The 20486-nt window shown below is 44.1% G+C and overlaps 1 protein-coding gene across 2 annotated transcripts in view; it reads right to left on the bottom strand.

Moving 5' to 3' along the window:
- LOC147733966 (adiponectin receptor protein 2-like) overlaps positions 1 to 20486 on the bottom strand; it is a 489190-nt gene that overhangs the window by 376354 nt on the left and 92350 nt on the right. The window contains exon 1 of one of the 2 annotated variants that reach the window (XM_086952869.1): positions 10506 to 10631. The exons of the other annotated variant lie outside the window; for it this stretch is intronic. Coding sequence (XP_086808995.1) covers positions 10506 to 10598 — 93 coding nt within the window. The 5' untranslated portion in view covers positions 10599 to 10631. Of the gene's footprint in view, positions 1 to 10505; positions 10632 to 20486 lie in introns of those variants that run through there. 2 annotated transcript variants of the gene reach the window in all.

The following is a 20486-nucleotide window of genomic DNA, read 5'->3' as shown; positions in this document are numbered from 1 at the left end:
ACGTTTATTGTTCAACTAACACGCAATCCCATTTACACATGAGTGTACTGAATCGACAAAGCAACCAGTTTTTATGGCTCTGTTAACTGTTAATACGCTTATCAAATTTACATTTTATAGTCTATGTTTGTCCCGAAATGCTTTCACATATTAACAAGAGCAACTCATAGCATGACATGGGGGCAGTCACACCAACGACAATTTGTTGAGGGGTTTTTTCACACTAAGACAGGGTGTTGCGCAGGACTGTCGCTAGAACGATTATGCTTTTTAAACTTTTGTTATCCTTAAAAGTATCTGCCTTGCCCTACAAAGACTCAAATACACCTAGCACTCTTCAAACCGTAGGCTTATGGCTACGTCATAGCAGTACACCTCAATGCTGGAGCCTGTCATCCCAAGAGGTCTCAGAGTACGGGTACGTCACAATCCCATGCGCGGATCCAGCAACATGAAATGCTAAAGGAGACTTGTCCCTCAACGACAACTGACCTACACCCTGGTTAGAAATATGCAATATATTACCCACTACCGCCAGAATATGCTCAGCATTTCAATGTCTGTAAGGAGTAGTAACGGTTAGACACAGTTAGCAACACGGCCCATGAACCACAAGTCAAAAGGCAGACAGAATAATGCAACAGATCTAAAAGTTTCAAAAGACATCACATGGTCATGCTTCTTGGCAGACAGTAAAGCATAATTTACAGTACAAGTCTCACAAACGTGTGGAAGGAGAAACAATGTCAGGTCAAATAGCCTAACAATTTTATGGCAGGGTCAAAGGAGAACTTGACGTAATCAGAGCTACCAGACTTATGCGATTCTGTGGCTGCAGTGTTTTTCGCACAAATATTGATTTGGAGCATAAAGACTTCTGATTTCAACAACAAAAATGATTCTAGCTCAAATGGATCAAACGTTATCAAAAAGTGCCATACATTTGTGGTAGAGCACATTAGCAGATCACCATTACTAACTTTAACCAGTCATATTTCAATTGCCAATTAATGTAATTTGGTATTTAACTGTACTCGTGGTGAGTGAATTTTGCCCACAGAGGATTAGTGTGCATTAAAATGATTTTTAAAAAACAATAATATTGACAGAGATGATGCCCCATAATGAGACTTTTCTTGCAGCATAATTTAGTCAAGCCTGCCATGTAATATCAGTGGCCCTGGTTTTCATGCAGTAATTTCACTTTTCTCTGTGTTACTTTATTTTATAGCCATTTGCACAACACAGCACTGAACGAGTCTACAGACAACAACAATTGGTATATCTTGCATTCAAAGTATAAGACAATATTTACATAATAAATAAGAGAAGCACTTCTATTTTCATTTCACAGATGTGAACAGGCAGAAGGTGGAGGGTCAGAAGGAGAGGAGGTCAACGGAGAAAAGGAAGGTCTATGGTTCTTTCCTGAAGGACAAAAGTATATGGGAGAGTAGACCATTCCATGAGATGGACCTTGAAACCGTAAGTAATTTTGTGCCAAGCAGGAGTCCACCTCAGATCAGAAAGATAAAGCTCAGTAACATTTTTGAAGTAGTCTGGTTACAATTTGTTTAGTATACTGTCCCACTAGGAGCAGCATCTATTCTGTTCAATTTAATTCCCCTCTCTACCGACCCAGCCAGATGGCGACATGCCAACATTCAATGACATTACAGCTGAGGTTGATTGATCGGGGAAGGGAACACCAATAACAGCAGAATATAACGGTGGGAGCACAGAATGGTAAAGAAGGCATGCCTCCTTTGTCTTCCTCTTTGAAGCATCAGGGGATCACCATAACAATTTGCAGTGTGCTCCTGGCGGTGAGAATATAGTTTGGGATGGCTAACTGTATGACAAGTTGTCAGGTTTTTATTTGTGTTAATAGTATTATTAATGTTGCGAAGTGACTCAAATTCAATTCACGCAAGAATAGGAAGCCACTGCAGCTTCTCAAATGTGGGGGTGAGGTGGTCAAATGAGCCATAGCTATTGATCAGGCAAGTAGCTTCAGAGAAAATGGCTTTTGGAGTGGTGAGGCTCGAGTCCTGACGGCTAGTGATCACTATTTTCTCTGTTAATGTGTGATAAGAATAAAGTCTGTACCTTGGAACACGATGTGTGGACTAGGAAAAAAGGTCCGACCCTGCATAGGAAAATGATTTAGTGTCAATCAGTCTCGATTTTTTTCTCTTGTATGTACGCCTTTAAGAAGTATGTACTCTTGTACAGCTCAGGGACTTAGTAACTCTGGCAAGAGTGTGCAGCAATGTAGTTGAACTGCAAGGAATCCAATAAGGATTTATTATGGTAATGTTGCCGAAATGCAAGGTCTCAGTTTGAACGTTTTTTTATTTTCTTGTTTCTTTCATTTGTTTAATCTGCATTTCTTCAAGAGCAACAATAACAAGCATTTGCTATGCAATAGGTCTTGCATTTGTGAGAGTTGGGAGTTATTGCCATTGTAAATGACAATGCCTTTTATTTATGTGTTTGGAAAAGCTGCATGTGGTGCATTAACACGCTCTTTGTACTTATAGTCCTTGCTTACGAAAAGGAAGGCGGGCAGTAAAAGAGGACTAGTTACTGCCAGAGTTGCTTCTCGCAAGCGATGACTGCGAATACAAAGTGCATGTTTACGCCCCTCTTACAGGTTTTTTAAACGTCACAAATAAAAGGTATTAGTATTTACAATGTCAATAGCTCATAATCTCACAAATGCGAGACATTGTGGAGAAGTGTGGCTCAGGGGTTAGAGGCGGCAGACCCGGAAGCTGAGATCGGCCCTGGACCAGGGTTCAATTCCCCGCCTCGGCGGGTCTTGGGCTAAAAACTCCACGGACTCGATAATTCTCGCTCCGGTGCCTTCTCGACTCACGGGTTCACACTCTGCGACTCTGGGCAATAGCTTGCTTAATCTCCACAACGGCCCCTCGCGGCGGGATGCCTGGCTTTCACCTTGTGGATACCCTGCCGGGGTTATCTCACAGGGGAATACCAGGACGGGTTCCCTAAGCAAGCGCCGGGAAACCCACTGCAGGTAGCTGTGCGCTATATAAGCTCAAATACATTTACATTTACATTGCAAATGCTCGTTTTCTTACTGCGTAGTAGAACTACCCTTTGTGGAAAACAACAATCATGCCCCCAACTAGCCCAATCTTCAGCACCCATCATTCACCCTTTTTCTGCAGTTTTACAAAGCGCGAACTCGACCCAAAGTTATTGGAGCAATTTACATAAGCACGATTTACGTTACGCAAGGACACATTCATTTTGGTAGGCCCTGAGAGATTACATGATTTGTCCATATCACAGGATGTTGAGCCAACCTGTTACCCCAGCTCCAAAATCGGCAGCTCTGGCCTTCATGCCACATTGCTGCTGTGAAGAGAAAGCAGACCCATCACCACACATGTGGCTTGCTGCTAGAAGTAGCGTCACTGGGCCACAATCGCTGGTCATGCACATGAACAGTGGTTCCCTTACTTGCTTTTTGTCCCCGAGGGTTCACTCCTAAAGTTAACAGTTTAAAAATGGAAATCGGAGACAACTTTATGTCTCTTATCATTTACTTTTAAACCAGGAGGTACAGCTTAGTGGAACAATGTCAACTGTGCTGAGTTTTAACACAATTTTTAAATTCTGATTTTAAAATGAACACAATTATATGCACTCATTTCGTACTCGGTATTATTACAGATGGTAAATGTTGGCACAGTGTGTGCGGTATTTACCAGATGAGGTATTACTTTATCAGATTGAATTTGGCACCACTGAGTGTTAGATAATTCAGTAATATTGTGAGATTTCCCCGAAGGACAAAAGCATGAATAACGAATTTTTACTATTTCTATGGTATTCTAGATTTACAAATTGCTCCATCCAGCTCACTGAGACACCAAATAGCAAACCTTGTATGAACAACCAAGAGCCGTTTGGGGGCTGTAGTCCTGATCCACCTCAATTAATAAAACTGCACCGAAGTTCCACGTTACAATTATTTGCTTATGGAAACCCCAAGGGCAGTCCAGGTAGCATAGAGTCAGCTGGTATCCAACTGTTTGAATTAGGTGATCGTGTCAGGGCATGTGTTTAAAGTGTGTCCAACTAAGTCAGTTTTTCTTTTTGCGTGGATCAAAAGTACAGAGGGGAATCATATTACAGACCTTTGTTTAGAATAGTTTAGAGGCATTAGCCCTGCTTATCTCATGGCAGCTCCTTCACATGGAGTTTCCCCAACCCTAGATTCGTATAACATCATGTATTTAGAGGAAACACAAGACTGATCATGGTTTATTTAATATGCAGGTGTTTCTTTCAATTGTCCTGAAGAAGATCCCCCTTCTCCCTTGTTCCACAACTGAATCGATTCCCCAGCAGGTTGAAACATCCGTGAATCTATAATTCCTGCCTGTATCAAAAGGAATAAGCTGGGCTAACAAAGTCCTTGGAACTCCAACACACATGTCCTAGTTGCAGTGGCCCTGTGACCTATGTGCTTTGACCAGGCTTTCATATAGAATGATTGCGAATGTTTTATACACCAATTTTTGCACTGCAAAAGCACTTTTAAACGCATCATGGAGCACCTCAGCAGAAATCATTGTTAACTTTATTGGTGCAATGTTTCATAAATTGTCATCTATGACCTTTTACTCCTGTGTGTTTCTGAAATATGTTCTTTTTCATACATTGTAAGTAAATATGACAGAACCAATTCATGTGAAACCGTTATGGCTGATTGAGCACGTCTTCACGCCCCAGTTTGGCGCCTCAATTGTTTTTTTTTTTTTTGTTGCAGCTATTGCTATAATTTTCTCCCTCAGTTTCATGTGATTTTTCAGTCTAAGGGGTTTGTTGCTTTTCTACTGGTTTTTCAAGTTAAAAAACCATAATACTAGCCCTGGTGCTTTTAAAAGAAACATTAGTATCATTAGCATAGAAAACCAATACCTTTTATTTAAATCGAAGTACTCAGTGTGTTTTTCTTTCTAGATCAAATACAGCTACTAATAACAGTAGCGTACCATGTTAAATATGTTTTGCCTCTTTTATTTCGCACATTGGCAAGACGTGATAAAAAGTGTGTGTGCAAATTCAGCACCACGTGATACAAAATAAACCATCACTTGAATTTGCTCACATTTTGACAGTTGAGTAATTCAGGGGTCGTAATCCCACCAGACCGAGGGGCTCAGCCTTTCTAATTTTGATATTTATGGTAATCTGTACACGAAGTGAAATGTAGTAATGAGTGATCATAGCAGCATATCTCAAAGAGCATTCGTAAGGTTGTACTTTCTAAGAAACAGGGAAGGAGTATTGTACTGAGATGTACCCAAGTTTAAGCACAAACATATTCTTCTGCACAGTGCAGAAACGCCATGTCTAACTGTAGAATGAAGAATTCCATATTTACCCTCATTCAGAAATGTTTAAATAATGTTTAATTCGGACAAAGAAAACAAATACGGTGTGCATTTCTCCAATCTCTAAGTGACACCAGCAGTGTACTCCAGTGACCTCAGTTGAAGTTACACATGTATCAAAATCACTGTATAATTGAGGGCAGTTTGTCATCAAAGGTTATTGTAAAATTCTGAATGTGAAACTTCATGGCAATGAAAATACAGGTATGCACTGTTTTTCCCCGCCCATCCTCAACATACTCAATTTCTGGATGAACGCTGGCCAGCAACTACTGGTACATACAAAACATAAACAAACATAAACATACACTTTGTGAGCGACTTCTGACCATAAAAATCAAGTATGGACTTCAGTACAAGACAAAAAAAAACAAGGGAAAGTGAAAGTGTACCTGCGCGTTTTAGGCACAGCGTGAGCTTGCACATCGGCTTGACATGGAGCTCGTGACCGTAGTAGCACCTGACTAAGTGCTGCGTGGCTTGTGCGGCGGTCGTTGGGAGGGGGGCCGCCAAAGCGCCTAAAGCAAAAAAAGAGCAGGCCGAGTCGGAGAGCGTGGGCTAAGGGTCCGTGCATCAGAAGGGCACTTAGGTGAGAGTGTGGCCTGAAACGCCGGAGGGAGGGAAAGCGGCAGGGGGCGTCTGTTGTTTGTGTGTCTCTGTTGTTGAGTGAGATAAGTACGGGTGTACTGGCTTGGGGCGGCTGGTGTATGTGTGCGTTTCTTGCCGCATGCAGCTGCCTTGCCTAGACTGAAGGGGGACAGTAGATGTGCACAGCGCGTGGCTGTACGTGCGTGTGCACCTGCTCCAATTGCCCTGTGCGTGCCCATCTCCTGTCCCACTTCCGAGACAACTCCCTAACAATAGAGCTTGCTGGCGACAGCAGTGCGTCGCACTGCTTACGCCAGGCTCGACCTAAAAATGTGAAAAACCTTGCATGGGATCCAGCCATTTTTTATCTGGTTTTAAGGCTTACCCCACTGAAATGACATTCTCAGTCTTGGTAGAATTTAATTTAAGATAGTCTATGTAATCTCTCTTTGAGTGACGTCCAGTGTCACTGGTGCAGTTGTCTGTTTCCAATGAGAACCAGGTACACTTGAGGCATTAGCTAAATTGTGGAGGGTGACATGCTGTTCAGACCTTTCTACTCCTTTACGCTACATTTAGAGATCAAATATCATTGCTACAAGCACAGATTCTTAAAGAACACCATACTTAATGAGGAGGTTGGAAGAGTCAACCTGAACTTATTGGTGTTCAATGGCTAGAAAGGAGCGGACTGTAATTTATAATCTGGACTATCACCAGACAGGATGAGAGTATAGCAAAAGGAAGAAGCTGCGCAGATCAGCTGTCGCTGCAAACGAGTATTAAACTGATGCTCTGCTACCTGAAAGTGTGTAAAATGTACCGGAGTGAGTGCATCACAATGTCATACAAGTCTGGAAGCTGACTGGGTCAAACGTTCAGGAAAGGGTTGGAGAGGATGGAAATGGGTACGGTCCAACAAGCCTTTGCTTCCCTAAGTGTGTTTTGATTGGTAGACTAAAATAATTTAAACAGAACAGCAACACTGCGGTAAGAGGAACCTTAGCACAAATGTACCCATGCGTTACTTTGAGAGGTATTGTGAAAGAGGTTACTTCAATTGTCTGAAACGTGCAATTTGAAGGAGTGTTGGACAGCTACAGAGCAAATAATCTGAAAGATAATATTAAGAAGTTTGCTAGTCAGATCATCTATGCATATGCATTGGTGCAAACATGAAGATGTTAAATATACTTCTTTAATCCACTGTAACATGAAATTGGAACATGCTTATTCGTAGTGCAAAAGGTTGTAAATAAAGTGACTTTAATCTTCTGAAACGCAGCTTGCCCTGATAGCTGCTTATGTGAGAAAAGCCTGGGAGACCCGAGGCAAAACGAAAACTCAAATTACTACCAGTCTTTTACAACCAGCCTTTCAAATGGCAAGTTAACCACAACTAAAAGACAGTGAAAGTTATGGGGCTGGAATAAGGGGCATAGTTGATGCGCAAGGTTTCAACAAGTTGAAAATGCTTTTCTGAAAAGCTTATTAGCAGTCTACCGAAGCTGCTCTAATGCCATTTGTCATAATGAATTGGAAGCCCTTTAGATTACAGACAGAATAAAACTAGAACTACTTTTACTCTGGCATTCTAGTTGGACCTGGGAGGGTGTGCTATTGAACAAACTTGTGGTAAAGATTTTTTTTAAATGCATGCAGCTCTGCATATAACGTATGAGCTTTGCGTATGAAAAGTCAACCTGTGAGGAGATTGGTCTCTTAGAATAATTTATTTCACCCGACTCATATTTAAGCATCAATAATGGTAAGCAAAATTAAAAAAATTCTGGATAACGCTGTGGCGAAAAGAATGGCAGCACATAAACATAAAGCATCAGTGATTAAATATAATCTGGTTTACAACACTCAAGAAGGAATCCTACTTATCCACGATTCAGATTTGTCCACATAGCTTTTTTCCTAACCAGTCTTCGTTTTAATTATTTACCCCTCATGGTGGGTTACTCAGCTAATTGTCATTCCTTAACAGACTTGGGTCCCTGTCCTTGTGATGGTGTTTCAACTCAGAACAGTGCACACATTGTGTTATTTTGCCCTTTTTATGCTGTCCTCGAAAGATATCTTATAGTGCCCCTTTTTAAGGTGTTTAAGTTTAGACAATTTAGACCTGATTTGTTGTTTTTGCAACTATTGCATTATCCCTTGATATTTTAGTTAAACTCCAGGGTTTGTTTTGGGAACCTTCCAAGACCTACTGATGTCCTTGGCGCTGCCTTGAATTATTGGGTTATTCATTATGCACGTCATATTTTCACTTGCATTTTCATCTCTTTCCACTTGCCTGTTAATCCCTTCCTCTCTTCTCGTGGAATTTAAAAATGTACTGTTTCATTAGAGCAAAGTGTGCGTGAATTACAGATGACACCCAGCTCCACTTAAAGCATATTATGTGTACTCCTAAAGAAAGAAGTCTAAACTCTTTGCATTCTAAACTAAGTGTCCTCATAAGGAAAGGGTGCTGATGACCGTAATGAGTATGGATAGTGGAAAGCCAGTTCAAGGAGACAATCTACCAATCAACCATCCTTCTCACCTACTGTTAGAGTCATGCGACCCCCATGTTTTTTTTCTTTTGATTTTACATAGAACATTAGACACATTAAATTAGCACATCAATGATCACAACTTTACTTATTAGTCAGTGTCCGGTACAATAAACTTACAACTGCCCCGAACCATGGTTCGCACCCCACACCATATACCATCCTATGATTTGACTAACCTCCTCCTTTTGACATATTGGCTGCTTGATTCCACCTTTGTAATATTCTTTAATGTTCAGAGGTGTTTAGTGCATGTTCAGTTGTCCTCTCAACTGGGGCGTACAGACACGAAGACTCAGTTATCCCTGGGCTGTTTTTACCATTCAAGCGACTACCATGTTCAGCAAAAAAAGGGCTAGGTGCACATTTCTGACACCACTGCAGGTCACTCGGCGGAATATGCTGAAATATACAAGGTTTTGCAGTAGATCAAGACTTCTCGGGCCAATCTAATAATTTGTTATCGCATGTCCTGCACTTTTGCCCCAAGCCAGTCTACTGCTACCTCTGTGTTTCCCATTCAATCTTTTCTCATACTTTTGTCATGAAAGAAATCAAGTATTGTTGTTTTGGTTGTAGGTGCATGGAGCCTGAATAGTAATTGTTATGCTTTTTTTTTATGCTATCCATCTCATAAAATAAGAACCTAAGAGTATGTTTAAAAGCCATCCTGTATTCTTCAACCTTGCAGAATGTTTCGTTTGCTTTGAGCAACAGCAAAAATCGCATGCACACTGGTTTTGCAATTCTAGACTGCCTCTGCTTTACCACAGCATCACTGTGTCTTCCCGAGATGACAGTAAAGGCTGCCCCTCGTACAGGCTAAAACTCGTTTTTCAGCTTACTTTTCTGAACTTAAAAAACAGGTTGCTCAACTTCGTTGCCTGGTATTTGATTGCACAAGAGAAGGCGATTGCCCCATACCAACCAAACAGCGCTCCCAGCAGCAGCCACTTCCACGCCATTCAGTCTCCAACTGCCAGCAAATGACATTTGGAATCTCAAAGGCCATGGAATGATAGAGCCCAGAAGACAGGTACTTCACAGACCAATGAGCGTACGCATAACAAGCACTACCGACAAGTACCAATATAACAATGCATGCCATGCTGACCAAATATTCAAGTTAATGCAAGGTGATGAGCTTAAGTGAACAGCACTATACCATAAATAAAAAACATCAGCAGAGCAGACACACGGTAGTTATCCGCCACAGCCAAGTACACCTCTGTTAGGTAGTCATTGCTCCATCCCTCCCACATACAATCCTCACACCCCCATCAATGAGAGTACAGCTGCTCGCTACATGGTCCACTTAAACAAGCATGCCCTTCTCGGACACTGGGATAGTCACGCGAGGCAGGTCGTGATCGAACCCAGTAACCTCTAGGTCACGCATCCAGCGTGAGACTAACACAAATATCCATCACAGGGCGCCTGACTATTCTCACGCACTTTTCAATGGAACTGTCGCTTTAATCTTGCGGACTGAAACACTGCCCATCACAGAGTAGATTGCTGATAACGAGGAGGGTTGTGGATGTAGCGTGCTCAGAATAGTGACGCGTGTATACACTGGTAAAGAACACAACACACATACTGACGTGTCACTGGCAGCGTGGGGGTTATGGGGCAGGCGCAGGCAGCAGGAATGCCGGCGGCAGTCTCACACCTGCGCAGCCCCGAGCAGGTAACTGCCCCTATTAGTACAGCAGGTGCGAGCACTTGGGCAAACCCCTCAGCCGCTGTCCGACGGGGCCTGCTGTAGGATGGGTGGGAGAAAGAACGGTACCGCGGACTCATGTTGCCTGTCAGCCGGTGGTGGGGCCCGCCGAGACGGCTAGGAACCTCCCTCCAGACAACGGTGACGCTGGCACCCGCTGCCTCCCTTCTGGGACGGACTCCCAACTCTTACCTGTCCCTCCTTTCGGTGAGCGGCATCCGCGGCACAGGCACCTGGGAGACCGCTATCGCTGCGTCGCCAACGAGAGCCACCCGGCCTGTACATGCGTCACCAGCGCGTCGTTTCCTGTAGACGGCTGCTCGCGTGAGGAGCTTGCCGATGACGAGAGGCACCCGGACTGTACGGTGTGTCAACATGTGCTCTGGTCAACAGCCGCCTCGCATTATGTTGCACTGTCGTCTTGTATATGTTATGCTGACATCATGATGTAAGGCAGTGTGACGTGCAGCCTCTTTAGCACCGCGCGCGTACAGTGACAGGACGGTGCAGCCCCCGCTTCTCCGCGGGGGCGAGCCCCCTCCTTCCCAGGGGGTGAGGGTTGGCTGCCCCTCAGCGTGCGAAACACCCAAGGAGTCTGCGAGACCTATATTTCTGCTGGCTACCCTGCCTGATGCAGAGGTGATCACTGCAGTTAATTTTACATAGTGTGGCCACTAACAACGTTTTTTTGTGCTGTATAACTACATTTTATGGAAAGGCAAAGTTTATGATTTTTTTGTTGTTGTAGTTTTATATAGTGGGAACTCGCCCCGGAAGGTATTCGGAGCGCTTTACACGACCGCCAGTTAACAGCCAGAGCTGCCGACTCAGGAGCTGGGGAACCAGGTTCGAGTCTCGGCGTGGGCACAACATCCTGTGATTCTGGGCAAATCGCGTACTCTCTCCGTACCTAACAAAACACGCATTTGCAAAACAATGGGTCGCGAGTTTGAGCTATTAACATTACAAATAACGATGCCTTTTATTTGTGTTTTTGTTTTAAAAACATAAATAAAAGGCATTGTCATTAAAATGCTAATAACATAAACTCGCGTAACTGCGAGACCTAAATTCCTGCTGGCTACCCTGCCTGATGCAGAGGTTACCACTGCAGTTAATTTTACATAGTATGGCCACTAACAACGTTTTTTTGATGTAATCACTATTACACCACAAATTTGCTTAGTAGCTGAGGCCGATTTTTATTATCATAAGTAGCTCTCATAACAGAGAAGGTTGGAGACCCCTGATTCAAACTGATCTTGTGGAGGGCAAACTGCAGACATCCCGGTAAGAAAATTATACTCGCTTAGTGCATCATGAAAAGACTGCCACATTTCATAAGCGGACCGCAGAGCTTAAGGATTTCTAGTCTACATAGGCGTGTTAGCCTATGTAGGGGCATAAGAAGCCTTTATAATGCACCAAATGACCCCCAAATCTCGATCCCAGTCCCACACTAAGCTTAGGCATTCACGCTCACTGCAGTTCGCTGTTGGTACTTCGTTTGTGTTAGAATCTTGTATTTTTCGCACACAACAGGAACCCCAAACACTGAGGGTGCAGTTCACGCAAACAGTTCATATGTGCTCCCCTCCCCCACCTCCATGCCAAACGGCAGCAGGAGGAACAACTGCCGGGGGCAGGAAGTGATTGAAGTAGAGGGTGTCTACAAGGGATTTTGTTTATTTAGAAAACTCAGTATATGTGGTTCAGAAGAATTACTTACAGGATTCGTGAGTCAATTGAATCTGTCTGTATCCCTAGGATAACCAATATATGTCAATGTTATTCAAAGTCATACATTCAATGAGGTAGTGAAGGAGGAGAATGTGAATTTAAAAAGCACACAACAAATTAATTATATTCCAAAAACTTGTATTTTGAACAAATCATGGGGATAAATAGAAATTAATCAAAATATAAAAGTCATGAAAAGGCTGTACATATGAATTCACAGATCAGTTCATAACAAAACATCAACTCCGTAAATAAATCAGGAAAAAACAGTTCATAAATGCAAAAAAGGTTTCTTCCAATGCACAAGGGCTGTGGAGATGATGTTAGTGGTCGACGTTTCGGACTTCCTTGTTGTCATCTATGAGACCATCATCAGGACTAATGTTTATCAAAATAAGAAGAAAGCCCCTTGGGATAACTGAGTACAAGTTGCCACTGGTCTCCAAACGAACGGAACGCTTATTTTCTATTGAATCTGGGAGATCTGCAACAGTAATACTGATCACTTAGTATTACAGAAATGTGAACTCCAAAGGTAGCCGCAATTGAACCAGCTAACACCGTGGTATGAGTCTCACGATCAGCAGTCAGGACCTTCGCAGTGGCGATTAGACGGTCATTAGAGGTCTAATCGCCGCTGCGAAGGTCCTGACTGCTGATCGTGAGACTCATACCAATGTGTTAGCTGGTTCAATTTCGGCTACCTTTGGAGTTCACATTTCTACTAAGTGATCAGTATTACCGTTGCAGATCTCCCAGATTCAAGAGAAAATAACTTTCCGTTCCGTTTGGAGACCAGTGGCAACTTGTACTCAGTTATCCCAAGGGGCTTTCTTCTTATTTTGAAAAACAATAGTCCTGATGATGGTCTCATAGATGACAAGGAAGACCGAAACGTCGACCACTAACATCATCTCCACAGCCCTTGTGTATTGGAAGAAACCTTTTTTGCATTTATGAACTGTTTTTTCCTGATTTATTTACGGAGTTGATGTTTTGTTATGAACTGATCTGTGAATTCATACGTACAGCCTTTTCATGACTTTTATATTTTGATTAATTTCTATTTATTTCCATGATTTGTTCAAAATACAAGTTTTTTGGAATATAATTAATTTGTTGTGAGCTTTTTAAATTCACATTCTCCTCCTTCACTACCTCATTGAATGTATGACTTTGAATAACATTGAAATATATTGGTTATCCTAGGTATACAGCCAGGTTCAATTGACTCACGAATCCTGTAAGTAATTCTTCTGAACCACATATACTGAGTTTTCTAAAAAAACAAAATCCCTTGTAGACACCCTCTACTTCAATCACTTACCTTGCCCAAGCTACAAGGGTTTATTGGCTTTCCCCAAGTATATCTTTATTGGGGGCAGGAAGTGACAGCCGTTGCTGGCCTCAGAGCTCTCTGCAGCAGTCGGATCTCTTCATCTGCACCGCGAGAGAGACCAGATTCCAGGTGCTCTGAATTCCTTCTAGGCCCCTGTCCAGGCGCCTTCTGCAGAGCGCGCGGGGTACGGGGCATGCGCGGAGCAAGAACTAAAGGCACACTTCCAGAGTAAGACTTTCTTCCCTGCAACAGGTGTGCTTGTCAACACAAATGTAGCCCCTAACTCAGGATAATACACCACCATTCATTCGATACAGTCATTCATTGCGGTTAAAGGAGCAAGCCCTTCTGTTCGCTATAATCATTCGCACTTGAACCTGGAAACAGCCGAGCGGGAGAGGTGTGTGAGCAGAACTACCTCTCAGGTTACAGAGATTTTACAGGCTTAAAACAAGAAAAGCACAGAACAGTTAGCTGTGCCTTTACATGCTCTTGTCTCAGATATATTAATTGTATAGTTCACATAGAATCAGTCCATTTGACAGCAAGGCAAGCCTTCAGCCTCAAGCTTCAAAAAACCCTTCACGCTATACAGCTCTTGCAAGTTCAGGCCTCAAACAACAGATCTCTTTTTGCCCTCGGAAAACAGGCATCAAGCAAAGGATTCTGTAGCAGGATTACAACTCAGGATACATAGATACTACAGGTGAGGATGAGGCCTCTGACTGCAGCCCTGTGGCCTTGGAATACAAATCCTTTAGCCTGCACAGGCTGCCACTAGGAAGCATGTCCATCTCTACATGCAGGTTTCATCCGTTTTACAGGTGCAGGCCTGCTTTCGAGAATAACCAACCATTTGCAGCCCTGAGAGCGATGTAGGGCTGTGAAAAGCAGGGATTTTCAGCATGATTCTGTTTCTCAACACATTATGCTTATTGGAAAACAGCCTCATTCATCTCAGGCCCAAATATATACCAACCGTTAGAGAGAATCGTACAACCTAAGAGAATCCATTTGCCCTCACATATTTCCCTTTGGCCTACAATGGCCAATACCCTCATGTGGTCTCTCCCAACAACACACTTGAATTGGCACAGAAAATGGCATAAACAAACAGGATTCCAAGTACCAGAATGCAAAGAAGAACAAACCTGCCGGTTTGGGCGATTCAGACTGCCAACAGGAACATTTAGCGCTCTGTTGCTGTCTGCACTGAAGTCACATCTCTGACAGCAGTGAGGTCTTGCTCACCGAAGAGGTCCCCCTTCCCTCCAACCCCTGCAGCTTCAAGGAAACCGAACAACCCGAGGCCCAGGTCAATAAAAAGACCAGTGACTAGCAAGGAGTGCACATGAGCCGCCCGCAGACAGTGCCGCCTTTGTCACTGGGAGGAACTGAGATCAGTGTCTGAAAGGGGCACTGCGCTTTCACCAAAAAACAACATCCTCGGACTCAATAGGGGTTTAGCCGCAGGGGGAGCAAGGGGGCTTGGCAGTAAGATGCGAGATGACAGTTCTCGCACACTGCGCCCCCGTTCCCCCCTTAAGTGTGTTCCATCTTAAATCTCACCCACCCCTTTGTGTTTTAGATCCGGAAGACTGAGACAATTGATAAAATCGTATATTTCCCCTGCAGCTTGAGGTAATGATGGATGCATTTGATGGGAACTCCCAAAATTGACACTCCATCCCATGGAGTGTCGAAACATGGGCCCACAGAGATACTTACATTTCTTCTCTACACACTTCAGCTTTATTGCATGTTTTGTTTGAAGGAAACCGGCAATAGATGAGAGTTCTTAAAATTGGTGTCCTACATGAGTCAGTCATCGGTGGAAAGTGCGTTAAAAGTATGGGAACTGTGATTCTGCGCATAATGGGGGCAGGGTGAGTGACTGAGGGGGCAGGGTCTTTCCTAAAAAAAAATACAAGCGTCACTGAAGAAAAAAAAAATATGCCCGCGAGTTGTGCGTATGCGCTACAGCGAGGCATATGTTTTCAATTATCGCACCCATGTCTGGGCACGATAATTGTGAACATATGGGCTTTGGTGCGAGTAACAGACACCAATAGGCCGTGGGCGGAGCAATGCGCCCGCCGTTAGCCTATTGCGTGCTCTGTTGAAAGTAAACATGCACAGACCCCAAAACAGAAAACACACGCATGAGCGTGTGTGACTCCAGGGTCCATCTCTGAACCCGGACAAAAGGACTCTCGCCTGCGCCAGCACTGCTGCGCAGTGCAACGCAGGTCGCGAGACCTAAAAAATGAATGTGTAAAGTAACTGATGCTTATGTAAAGTGCTACAATACCTTTGGGTCGAGTTTGTGCTATACAAAACTGCAAAAAAATAGAGGATGCATTATTTTTTTCGTAGGCACAGGGAGATTTATGTGCGCAGAATCAATGCATGTTGAGACAACGCTGAGTTCCCCAGTTCTAAAGTCAGCAGCTCTGACCTTTACACCATATCCTCACATGAAACAAGGCATTCCAAGACTCCAGTTTACCTGGGGTTTGTAAGGGCCCTAAAACCCCAGCTGCACTTGCAGCTATATATATATATATATATATATTTTTTTTGAATTGCAGTTATAGCATGAACTCGACCCGAGATATTGGAGCGTTTTACATGAGCACCAGTTACATTACACAAGGACACATTCATTTTTGGTAGGCAGGGGGAGATTAAGTGATTTGCCCAGAATCACACGATGTTGAGCCGAGGCTCGAATCTCGTTCCCCAGCTCCAAAGTTGTCTGCCCTGGCCCTTTGGCAGGGCTTTCAGTAGAATGAAAAAAGAGTGCGTGCGTGGGAGGCGAAGCCTATTTAATTATAGACGTGACTTAAACTACATTTCTGTGACTCCCATTGTATGCCACCCTTACTGGTATTCCTCTGAGCTTTGTGGAATTGCATCCAGATACATAATCCAACACCTGAAGTACATCTGAAATCAGTCAGTACTATTGTCTTTGTCAATGGTTGTCGCTGTGTGCTCTGCAAAGAAGCCAAGGATTGGATGACCATGTATCCTGAACATCTTTTTTACCCACTGACAAGCACTGTGAGAAATTCATAGTGCCTTCAACCTCAACTCCAGAGTTCCCGATCAAAGGCTGCTACAAATACCAAGAGGTGGCTCGGTTTAACGTACACAATATACAAAAATACTATGCTATATGAAAAAAATACAAAAAACACAACATCCTGGAAATGTCTAATATTCATATGGAGTTTAATATTAAGTAAATCATGTGAAATATAAACAACAAAATAGTCACTGACATGGTGACTTTTTGGTACATAAATTGTTCAGAAATCACTAGCGTCTACCAGTAAAGTTAAGGGGATCAATATGGGGCCCATTAGTGATCCATCTCAATGTCTTTTTTAGGTCTCGCCTTGCGAAAGCAGCTCAAACGCTGCATTCGCCATGGAGAGGACCTTTTGGAATCGATTCAGCCAAAGCTGAATGCATGCACACACGTCCAGATGGACAAAGATGGCTGCTCTCGCCATCCACCACGCTAAACATGCACGCGTAAAGACAAAAAAATGCACGCGCATGTGGACCGGCCAACGCCATCTTTGTTTACTTTCATTGCAGTAGGGCTGTGCACACGCATGCATACTTTTTTGTCCAAACACGTGCTTTCCATTGTCATGGCAACTCGTCACGCTGCCTTGTTTAGGTTTGGCCTGGTTGACTTGTTCTTGTTGCACAGGTGAATACACTCAAGAAATACAGGTGGCCCCTCCCCACCACAAACATGTTAGTTATGTGTCCATACAGAGATTATGTAAAGAGAATGTTTTGGTACGACAAACACTTCCGGCTAGATTGAAGATTATTTTTCTTTTCTTGTTTCATTACTTTTTGTCGCACAATTAACACCAACAAATGCAGCAGTGGGAAACAATGCAATGTAGATTTACTGAAGCCCTGCCAAACAGTCTGCAGAGGCCAGGCCAGGATCTCCAACGCTGATGTCCTTGAGGTGTTTGTGAGAAGTTGGCATGGCATATGCTGTCCACTATTCTAGTGGGCACCTTGCACCAGTCCAAACGACCCTTATTGATGGTAGGTTTAAAGACAACCTATATAGAAAGCTATCCTAGTGGTAGCTGTGGAGAGCAGCCTTCAGGCTAAGTCTTGAAGAAATGTAAAGCAGCTTGTTTTACCAGTCTATAATCTCATTAATGAATCGCACCAGGTATATATATATAAAATATATGTATTTATTCTAAACACATCCCTCTAGTCTCTTTATGAGGCTAGAGGCAAAAGTACATCAAGTAAACTTATTTAGCACACAGTAAATTAGCACAGTATACGATTAGCCCTAGGGGCTTCACAAACCATATACTAAGAAAGTGGTAAAAGGACCATGACTGACATAGATACAAGGCCTCAAGCCTGTAGAACTGCTGGGGCCACCAGGAACCACCCAAGGTAGTGACACAGGGGACTCGCGGGGGACGCGTGCAGTGTCTAAACACAGCCGCAAATCACCATTAACTTCTATGGGGAAAGTCGCGGTTGGAAAATTACAAAGGAAGGACACTTAGAAGAGGACTTCGAGCAAACCCCTTTAGAACTAGGCAGTTCTAGAGTCAATACCCAAGCGAACACCGGAGTACTCGAATTACCTCACCAAGGGAAGCCGGGTGCATAGGTGTCTTTTGGTGTCGGGTTTCGTCGTCGTTTTCACTGGCGATCTGCTGCAAATTGCTGCTGGCGACCAAATCGAAAGTGTCCAGGTGGATCCAAGGATATATCGAAGATCTGAAGAACCTGAAAGCAGAGGGGACAGAGTCTGGGTCACTAGCCAGTGACTAGGAAGGCGATGAGAAGATGCCAACCAATGTCGGGTGATGTCAGGTGAAGCTTGACTCCAGCCAGGAGGACCAGAAGGCGTTGACAATGACCAGGAGCTGGATTCGAGCTGTCCCACGAAGGATGTCGAGTGCTGCGGTGTCGGATTCCGGATGGAAACCAACAAGCCTTGTCAACAGCAACCCATGCAGAAGGCAAAGATTGGCTTCGGTGCAGACCAGCAAGTTTTGAGGGACTCACCCTTTGGAGGGGAGTCAGGGCATGTCTGGAGCAATCAGGAAAGCCCAAGAAACAGAAGAGTTACCTTTGTGGGGACCCACCAGTTGACGGACGAGGGATCGCGAAGGAGCCTCGAGCGGAAATGCTAGAGGCAGGTACCACGGAACACTTGTGGAGTGTAGGCCCACAATCTTCGGTGCAAATGGTGCTCGGGGCTTGGACTACAAGTAGCACAATGCACAACTTCAGGAAAGCTCGGGAAATGTATGCACTTGCAAACGTGCACGGTGTCCAGGAGTTCCGGTCCCACGTCTCTCGTGATGGCTGCGGGTCTCAGCTTTGCTGTGATCTCGTGTCGGCCTCGGAGAAGTCTGGAAGTCCATGTCCTGAGTTGCAAATCTGTCGGGTTCCGGCAGGAGCCTTGGAAATGCAGACCGGCAAGATGCTTCTTTGGTGCCTGTTTGAACAGGGGAGTCACTTCTTGAACCCAAGGGAGATTCTTCCATCTTCTCGTCGAAATAGAATGTCAAAGTTCCAGGATATATGTTGCAAAGGTTCGTCCAGGGTAATCTAAAGTCCTAAGGACTGGGTTCCTATACTTATACTAAGTTTAGGGGTTGGACTTACTCTACAATCCAACCTACAGGAGGACCCAGGGAGGGGGTGGTTACACCCCTTTCTCTTTGTCCAGTTTCGCTGCATAGCATGGGTTGAGTGCCCCTGCAACCGGTTTGAACTGGGGTATGCACAGGAACACCAAGTGTGCCCCCAGCACTGTCTAAAAAACATTCACTGAATGCACCCACCCTGCCCCAATACACTAAAGCCTGTCTGGGAGGTGGTTCCTGTGACAGGAAACCTATTGTCCAGGCCTCTACTGCCGGAGTTTCGTCCAGCAGCAGGAGGTCAGACTCGTGTCTGTGGCTGCAGCATCCATTTTGTGATGATGGGGCTCTTTTAAACTATTACCGTTTAGGTAAGTGTGTACATTTCTTCTCCCTCTAGAAGGGTGGAATTCTACCCCCCACCGCCAGGACTAGCACGCAGGGGGGTAGGATTCCAAAGTGTTTGACACCAAACACAACATGTTTAGTTTCCATGCAGCCATTCCAAAGTTGGTACAAAAGGGGGTGGCATTAACCACAAGGTTCTAATGCACTTAAGAGTATATGGTCTGGCTGCATCACAGAACAGCTACAGAGAATAGATTCCGAAAGCTGCAGAAGGGTCCTGCTCATGCATGGGCACCCTCTCACACAAAACCAAGCACTCTACCTTTAGGATTGGTAAGGCCTGCCATAGGAGTGACTAATAGGTTTACATGTGACAGTGATTAAAGGTAGATATAGGTAGCCTATATCTTAGTAAGGGGTGCATGCACCACCTTACCCAGGTTGCAGTAGCAGACCTGTGGTACCATTTTGGAAGGCTTCCCAGGGGTGGCATAATACATGCTTCAGCCCCTGGTAGGCCTCTGGAGTACCTATACCCTTAGTACCTAAGGAACCATATACTGGGGACTCACAAGGGTAACCCAGTAACCAATCTGGTGTGTACCTAATGTACATGCATTCAATTTAGAGAGGAAGCACCTAGGCTGGGGCCCTGGTTAGCAGGGCCCCAGCTAGAGTAAAGTCGAAAAACAGTGAAACAATAACAAAAAGTGGGGGTAACCGCAGTAAGCAGATCCTAGTCTCCTATACAACCCCCACCCCCAAAATGCAGGGACATTAAACTAACCTTGACCAGTTTAGTCTTTATGTTCTAAGTGGGAATACCTGGAGAGTCCATCTGCATTGGCATGGTTACTCCCAGGTCTGTGTTCCCACTGTATAGTTCATCCCCTGTAGGGAAATGAACCACCTTAAAAGTTTGGAGTTTTCACCCTTCCTCTGTTTTAGCCATAAGAGGGGCTTATTGTCAGTCTGAACAGTGAAGTGAGTGCCAAACAAGTATGGCCTTAGCTTCTTCAGAGTCCAAACCACAGCAACGGCCTTCCTCTCAATAGCTGACCAACTTTTCTCTCCAGGGGTCTG

The sequence above is a fragment of the Lissotriton vulgaris genome, chromosome 1_2 (genome assembly GCF_964263255.1).
Source record: "Lissotriton vulgaris chromosome 1_2, aLisVul1.2, whole genome shotgun sequence".
In the NCBI taxonomy this organism is placed as follows: Eukaryota; Metazoa; Chordata; class Amphibia; order Caudata; family Salamandridae; genus Lissotriton; species Lissotriton vulgaris.
This window is presented reverse-complemented; position numbering and strand designations above follow the sequence as displayed.